Raw genomic sequence first — 8,423 nt, 5'->3', positions numbered from 1 at the left:
CATATATATGTATTTATTTAACAACAATAAGATTATTATTATTTCAAATCGAGGAATTTGGAAAACATTTGAATTATTGTTATTCGGTAATAAAGTGCTGAATAAAATATAGGAATTTGTTATTGTTCTCCAGATTCATTCTAGTGATGCCAAACCCTCTCTGTATTATACAGTGCCTTGCAAAAGTATTGACCCCCCTTGGCGTTTTTCCTATTTTGTTGCCTTACAACTTGGAATTAAAATTGATTTTTATTTGGATTTCATGTAATGGACATACACAAAATAGTCCAAATTGGTGAAGTGAAATAAAAAAAAATAACTTGTTTCAAAAAAATTCTAAAAAATAAATAACGGAAAAGTGGTACGTGCATATGTATTCACCCCCTTTGCTATTAAGCCTATAAATAAGATCTGGTGCAACCAATTACCTTCAGAAGTCACGTAATTACTTAAATATAGTCCACCTGTGCAATCTAAGTGTCACATGATCTCAGTGTATATATATATATATATATATATATATATATATATATATATATATATATATATATATATATATATATATATATATATATATATACACCTGTTCTGAAAGGCCCCAGAGTCTGCAACACCGTTAAGCAAGGGGCACCACCAAGCAAGCGGCACCATGAAGACCAAGGAGCTCGCCAAACAGGTCAGGGACAAAGTTGTGGAGAAGTACAGATGAGGGTTGGGCTATAAAAAAATATCCAAAACTTTGAACATCCCACGGAGCACCATTAAAGCCATTATTTAAAAAATGGAAAGAATATGGCACCACAACAAACCTGGCAAGAGAGGGCCGCCCACCAAAACTCACGGACCAGGCAAGGAGGGCATTAATCAGAGAGGCAACAAAGAGACCAAAGATAACCCTGAAGGAGGTATTAGAGTATCTGTCCATAGGACCACGTTAAGCCGTACACTCCACAGAGCTGGGCTTTACGGAAGAGTGGCCAGAAAAAAGCCATTGCTTAAAGGAAAAAATAAGCAAACACGTTTGGTGTTCGCCAAAAGGCATGTGGGAGACTCCCCAAACATATGGAAGAAGGTACTCTGGTCAGATGAGACTAAAATTTAGCTTTTTGAACATCAGGGAAAACACTATGTCTGGCGAAAAACCCAACACCTCTCATCACCCCGAGAACACCATCCCCACAGTGAAGCATGGTGGTGGCAGCAGCATGCTGTGGGGATGTTTAACATCAGCAGGGACTGGGAAACTGGTCAGAATTGAAGGAATGATGGATGGTGCTAAATACAGGGAAATTCTTGAGGGAAACCTTTTTCAGTCTTCCAGAGATTGGAGACTGGGACGGAGGTTCACCTTCCAGCAGGACAATGACCCTAAGCATACTGCTAAAGCAACACTCGAGTGATTTAAGGGGAAACATTTAAATGTCTTGGAATGGCCTAGTCAAAGCCCAGACCTCAATCCAATTGAGAATCTATGGTATGACTTAAAGATTACTGTACACCAGCGGAACCCATCCAACTTGAAGGAGCTGGAGCAGTTTTGCCTTGAAGAATGGGCAAAAATCCCAGTGGCTAGATGTGCCAAGCTTATAGATACATACCCCAAGAGACTTGCAGCTGTAATTGCTGTAAGTATTGACTTTGGGGGGGTAAATAGTTATGCATGCTCAAGTTTTCAGGTTTTTTTTTGTCTTATTTCTTGTTTGTTTCACAATAAAAAAATATTTTGCATCTTTAAAGTGGTAGGCATGTTGTGTAAATCAAATGATACAAACCCCCAAAAAATCCATTTTATTTCCCGGTTGTAAGGCAACAAAATAGGAAAAACGCCATGGGGGGTCAATACTTTTGCAATGCACTGTATCCTTAAAAATATTTGGGTCTTATTTCAACAGGAATGTCAACTGTCAAGCTCAAATGTCAAGGAGAGGAGTAAAATGTAAAGGTTGTTAAGGACCTCACTATGTCTATAAAATAGACATCATTTAATGAATATAAAAGTAAATATTATGTAGTGATTTTAACAGTTCCATCTGATTCGCTGCCCACTGCTGCTGAAAATTCCACTTTGCTAATGTCAGTAAAGTTACTTGAATATGTTCATTTACACCCTCATGTATATACTTTAAAATATCACCCTAATCACACTGACTCTATATTTATTTACATTACTTTTGTGTGACTGATTAAACATTATATGTAGCTAATATGTAGCATAATATAGCTAATAACAAAATAGTTTTGTGTCCATATTTGATTTAAATAATCATCCAAATATTAACACTTAAAATAAACAATCTTCACTTTGGCAAAAAAAGTCTTTGATAATGTCTCTATTCACAATATTGTTATTTGTATATTTTAACATCTAAGAATGTTATCATTATTATTATTATTTTATTATTATGATTATTATTATTATTATTATTATTATTATTATTATTATATTTTAACATTGACTGATAATATATTTTACACAGTCTGGCTGTCCACTTGACAAAAGTTTGTTTTGTCAAGTGGACATATATTAGTAGTCAATGTTATGTTATTCTTATTCTTATTATATTTTAATAGTTGATGCCCCGTATCTATAAACTAAAGCAAGACTTACTGTAAGTAAATGAATCAGCAGGAGGAGCAGCTCAGTGAGGAAATGTCCAGTAGATAATTAAACTAATATACAGTCATCACACTAAACCCTATGATATCTTCTACATCTCCATGGTTACAACATGAGGCGCTTCTGAGCAAAGAATGGGCTTCTGTAGATAATAAACTTTTAAGATAAAACTTTATTCGTGGGGAAATTTCCAAAAAGTGGTGCAGAAAGAAAGAAAGAAGAGTAAATAAAACTCCATATAAAATGATTATAGTTTTATGGGTGTTTTTGTAGGAAATATTATATAATACATCATATACATATTACAGTGAGGAAAATAAGTAATTGAACACGCTGCTATTTTGCAAGTTCTCCCACTTAGAAATCATGGAGGGGTCTGAAATTGTCATCGTAGGTGCATGTCCACTGTGAGAGACATAATCTAAAAAAATAAATCCAGAAATCACTAAGTATGAATTTTTAAACTATTTATTTGTATGATACAGCTGCAAATAAGTATTTGAACACCTGTCTATCAGCCAGAATTCTGACCCTCAAAGACCTGTTAGTCTGCCTTTAAAATGTCCACCTCTACTACATTTATTATCCTAAATTAGATGCACCTGTTTGAGGTCGTTAGCTGCATAAAGACACCTGTCCACCCCATACAATCAGTAAGAATCCAACTATAACATGGCCAAGACCAAAGAGCTGTCCAAAGACACTAGAGACAAAATTGTACACCTCCACAAGGCTGGAAAGGGCTATGGGAAATTGCCAAGCAGCTTGGTGAAAAAAGGTCCTCTGTTGGAGCAATCATTAGAAAATGGAAGAAACTAAACATGACTGTCAATCTCCCTCGGACTGGGGCTCCATGCAAGATCTCACCTCGTGGGGTCTTAATGATCCTAAGGAAGGTGAGAAATCAGCCCAGAACTACACGGGAGGAGCTGGTCAATGACCTGAAAAGAGCTGGGACCACCGTTTCCAAGGTTACTGTTGGTAATACACTAAGACGTCAGGGTTTGAAATCATGCATGATACGGAAGGTTCCCCTGCTTACACCAGCACATTTTCAGGCACGTCTTAAGTTTGCCAATGACCATTTGGATGATCCAGAGGAGTCATGGGAGAAAGTCATGTGGTCAGATGAGACCAAAATAGAACTTTTGGGTCATAATTCCACTAAACGTGTCTGAATGAAGAAGAATGATGAGTACCATCCCAAGAACACCATCCCTACTGTGAAGCATGGGGGTGGTAGCATCATGCTTTGGGGGTGTTTTTCTGCACATGGGACAGGGCGACTGCACTGTATTAAGGAGAGGATGACCGGGGCCATGTATTGCGAGATTTTGGGGAACAACCTCCTTCCCTCAGTTAGAGCATTGAAGATGGGTCGAGGCTGGGTCTTCCAACATGACAATGACCCGAAGCACACAGCCAGGATAACCAAGGAGTCGCTCTGTAAGAAGCATATCAAGGTTCTGGTGTGGCCTAGCCAGTCTCCAGACCTAAACCCAATAGAGAATCTTTGGAGGGAGCTCAAACTCCGTGTTTCTCAGCGACAGGCCAGAAACCTGACTGATCTAGAGAAGATCTGTGTGGAGGAGTGGGCCAAAATCCCTCCTGCAGTGTGTGCAAACCTGGTGAAAAACTACAGGAAACGTTTGACCTCTGTAATTGCAAACAAAGGCTACTGTACCAAATATTAACATTGACTTTCTTAGGTGTTTAAATACTTATTTGCAGCTGTATCATACAAATAAATAGTTAAAAAATCATACATTGTGACTTCTGGATTTTTTTTTTTAGATTTTGTCTCTCACAGTGGACATGCACCTACGATGACAATTTCAGACCCCTCCATGATTTCTAAGTGGGAGAACTTGCAAAATAGCAGGGTGTTCAAATACTTATTTTCCTCACTGTATATACATCCAGGTGTGTGTGTGTGTGTGTGTGTGTATGCAGGCACTAAAGATGGCACTGATCCCATACTGGGTTGATCACCTGATACTAGTAAGAAATGGATATCAGATCAGAGAGAAAATAAAGAATGGATTGGGTCTGATCCTGTAGCATAAAGATAGAAACTCTATTAAATACTGACTAAAGGACAAAGTAATACATGTGATTTGGACTCCTTCTGCTCTGGGCTTTTTCACATCAACTCCTCAGATCCTGTAGATAAACGTGTTCTCGGTTTGCAGATACGGAAATGCAGGAACACTGGAGTCTTCACACACAATTGTTCATCACCAGTAAACACTACAAGAGAAAGAAGTGAATCAGTAACAGAAAACTACAAGGTGGTGTTTGATGATCAGCAGCAGGTAATTATCTCTGCTTCAAGAAACCAGGATTTGATTCCAGTCATAAAAGGACTGTCCGCGTGAGGAAACCAGCTGCTTACAGGAAATCCAATGTTTGTGGAATAAAAGATGATCATCATCTAATAAATAAAGTTAATGTGCTAAATATCGCTAATGTAGTAAATAACACTGATGTAGTAAATAACGTTGATGTAGTAAATAACGTTGATGTAGTAAATAACGCTGATGAGTAAATAACGCTAATGTAGTAAATAACGCTGATGTAGTAAATAACTCTGATGTATTAAATAACGCTGATGAGTAAATAACGCTAATGTAGTAAATAACGCTGATGAGTAAATAACGTTGATGTAGTAAATAACGCTGATGAGTAAATAACGCTGATGTAGTAAATAACGCTGATGTAGTAAATAACGCTAATGTAGTAAATAACTCTAATGTATTAAATAACTCTGATGTATTAAATAACGCTGATGTAGTAAATAACGCTGATGTAGTAAATAACGCTGATGAGTAAATAACGCTGATGTAGTAAATAACGCTGATGAATTAAATAACTGATGTATTAAATAACTCTGATGAGTAAATAACGCTGATGTAGTAAATAACGCTGATGTAGTAAATAACACTGATGTAGTAAATAACTCTGATGTATTAAATAACACTGATGAGTAAATAACACTAATGTAGTAAATAACACTGATGTAGTAAATAACTCTAATGTAGTAAATAACACTGATGTAGTAAATAACACTGATGTAGTAAATAACTAATGTAGTAAATAACGCTGATGTAGTAAATAACACTGATGTAGTAAATAACACTAATGTAGTAAATAACTCTAATGTAGTAAATAACGCTGATGAGTAAATAACGCTAATGTATTAAATAACTCTAATGTAGTAAATAACGCTGATGTAGTAAATAACGCTGATGTAGTAAATAACACTGATGTAGTAAATAACACTAATGTAGTAAATAACGCTGATGTAGTAAATAACTCTAATGTAGTAAATAACGCTGATGAGTAAATAACGCTAATGTAGTAAATAACTCTAATGTAGTAAATAACGCTGATGTAGTAAATAACTCTAATGTAGTAAATAACACTGATGTAGTAAATAACACTGATGTAGTAAATAACTCTAATGTAGTAAATAACGCTGATGTAGTAAATAACACTGATGTAGTAAATAACACTGATGTAGTAAATAACACTAATGTAGTAAATAACTCTAATGTAGTAAATAACGCTGATGTAGTAAATAACACTGATGTAGTAAATAACACTGATGTAGTAAATAACTCTAATGTAGTAAATAACGCTGATGTAGTAAATAACACTAATGTAGTAAATAACTCTAATGTAGTAAATAACTCTGATGTATTAAATAACGCTGATGTATTAAATAACTCTAATGTAGTAAATAACTCTAATGTAGTAAATAACACTGATGTAGTAAATAACACTGATGTAGTAAATAACTCTGATGTATTAAATAACGCTAATGTAGTAAATAACTCTGATGTAGTAAATAACACTGATGTATTAAATAACTCTGATGTAGTAAATAACGCTGATGTAGTAAATAACACTGATGTATTAAATAACTCTGATGTAGTAAATAACACTGATGTATTAAATAACTCTGATGTAGTAAATAACGCTGATGAGTAAATAACGCTAATGTAGTAAATAACGCTAATGTAGTAAATAACTCTAATGTAGTAAATAACACTGATGTAGTAAATAACACTGATGTATTAAATAACTCTGATGTAGTAAATAACGCTGATGAGTAAATAACGCTAATGTAGTAAATAACACTAATGTAGTAAATAACGCTGATGTAGTAAATAACACTGATGTAGTAAATAACACTGATGTATTAAATAACTCTAATGTAGTAAATAACGCTGATGTAGTAAATAACACTGATGTAGTAAATAACACTGATGTATTAAATAACTCTGATGTAGTAAATAACGCTGATGTAGTAAATAACGCTGATGTATTAAATAACGCTGATGTAGTAAATAACGCTGATGAGTAAATAACGCTAATGTAGTAAATAACACTAATGTAGTAAATAACTCTAATGTAGTAAATAATGCTGATGTAGTAAATAACACTGATGTAGTAAATAACACTGATGTATTAAATAACTCTGATGTAGTAAATAACGCTGATGAGTAAATAACGCTAATGTAGTAAATAACGCTGATGAGTAAATAACACTAATGTAGTAAATAACACTGATGAGTAAATAACACTAATGTAGTAAATAACGCTGATGAGTAAATAACACTAATGTAGTAAATAACTCTAATGTAGTAAATAACGTTGATGTAGTAAATAACTCTAATGTAGTAAATAACTCTAATGTAGTAAATAACTCTAATGTAGTAAATAACGCTGATGTAGTAAATAACTCTAATGTAGTAAATAACGCTGATGTAGTAAATAACGCTAATGTATTAAATAACTCTAATGTAGTAAATAACGCTGATGTAGTAAATAACGCTGATGTAGTAAATAACACTAATCATTACATCAGCTTCAGTGTTTATATAAAACAGATTATTACTCACTTCAGTGTCTGTAGATTGTAACGTTCATCATCCTTCAGAGCAGAGAGACACTTCACTCCTGAGTCTCCTACTTTATTCCCAGACAGATTCAGTTCTCTCAGGTGTGAGGGGTTTGATCTCAGAGCTGAAGCGAGAGCAGCACATCCTTTATCTGATACTCCACAATCACACAACCTGCAGATACACAATGACACACACTTCACTCTCTCAGTTTCTACACATTAAACATCAGAGAGAGAGGGATAGAGAAAGAGAGAGAGAGAGAGAGAGAGAGAGAGAGAGGAAGGGATGGTGGAGAGAGAGAAAAGGGGGGGGGATTAAGGAGAGAGAGGGGGAGGGAGAGGGGAGAGGGAGGGAGTCAGGGGAGAGAGAGAGAGGAAGAGTGAGAGAGGAAGAGAGAGAGAGGTGAAGGAGAGCGAAAGGGAGGGAGGGAGACTTTTTTGACTTTTACAAAACTTTATTTACACATATACGCTGGTACACAGACACACACATGAAATTGTTACAAAAAAAACCCGCTGAAAAATTGGCAACACGCCAACCGCTCTCATGCTCTACACACCACGCTCACCCTTCCCCCTCGCACATGCAGAAAGAGAGAGAGAGAGAGAGAGAGAGAGAGAGAGAGAGAGAAAGGGAGGGAGATTACACTCCCCTTACCGGCCATTACATTCAGATCACTGACCATCACACATTCATCACTGACCATCACACTCACAACACTAACCATTACATTAATCACTGACCATCACTGACCATCAAACTCATCACTGACCAAGAGAGAGAAACGGAGAAAGATGTAAAGTGAGATCTTTGAAATCTGAATGTGGAGTAAAAGAAGCAGTAGGTTCTTCAGCTCCAGACAGTATTTTCAGGTGTTCATCTACTGGAAATACAGA

At 35.7% G+C, this 8,423-nt stretch overlaps 1 protein-coding gene across 9 annotated transcripts in view; it reads right to left on the bottom strand.

The window, feature by feature from the left end:
* Positions 1–4,562: 4,562 nt before the first annotated feature.
* LOC310738070 (NLR family CARD domain-containing protein 3-like) overlaps positions 4,563–8,423 on the bottom strand; it is a 21,588-nt gene continuing 17,727 nt past the window's right edge. For 8 of the 9 annotated variants that reach the window (XM_083562991.1, XM_083562994.1, XM_083562995.1 and 5 more), the window contains 2 exons: positions 7,525–7,698; positions 4,638–4,867 (listed from right to left, as the gene is read on the bottom strand). In XM_083562991.1, the coding sequence (XP_083419117.1) occupies positions 4,855–4,867; positions 7,525–7,698 (187 nt within the window). In that variant the 3' untranslated portion in view covers positions 4,638–4,854. Of the gene's footprint in view, positions 4,616–4,637; positions 4,868–7,524; positions 7,699–8,423 lie in introns of those variants that run through there. The other variant, XR_014536980.1, reaches the window with a different exon arrangement.

This window comes from Silurus aristotelis, assembly GCF_946808225.1.
Source record: "Silurus aristotelis genome assembly, chromosome: 15".
Lineage (NCBI taxonomy): Eukaryota > Metazoa > Chordata > Actinopteri > Siluriformes > Siluridae > Silurus > Silurus aristotelis.
This window is presented reverse-complemented; position numbering and strand designations above follow the sequence as displayed.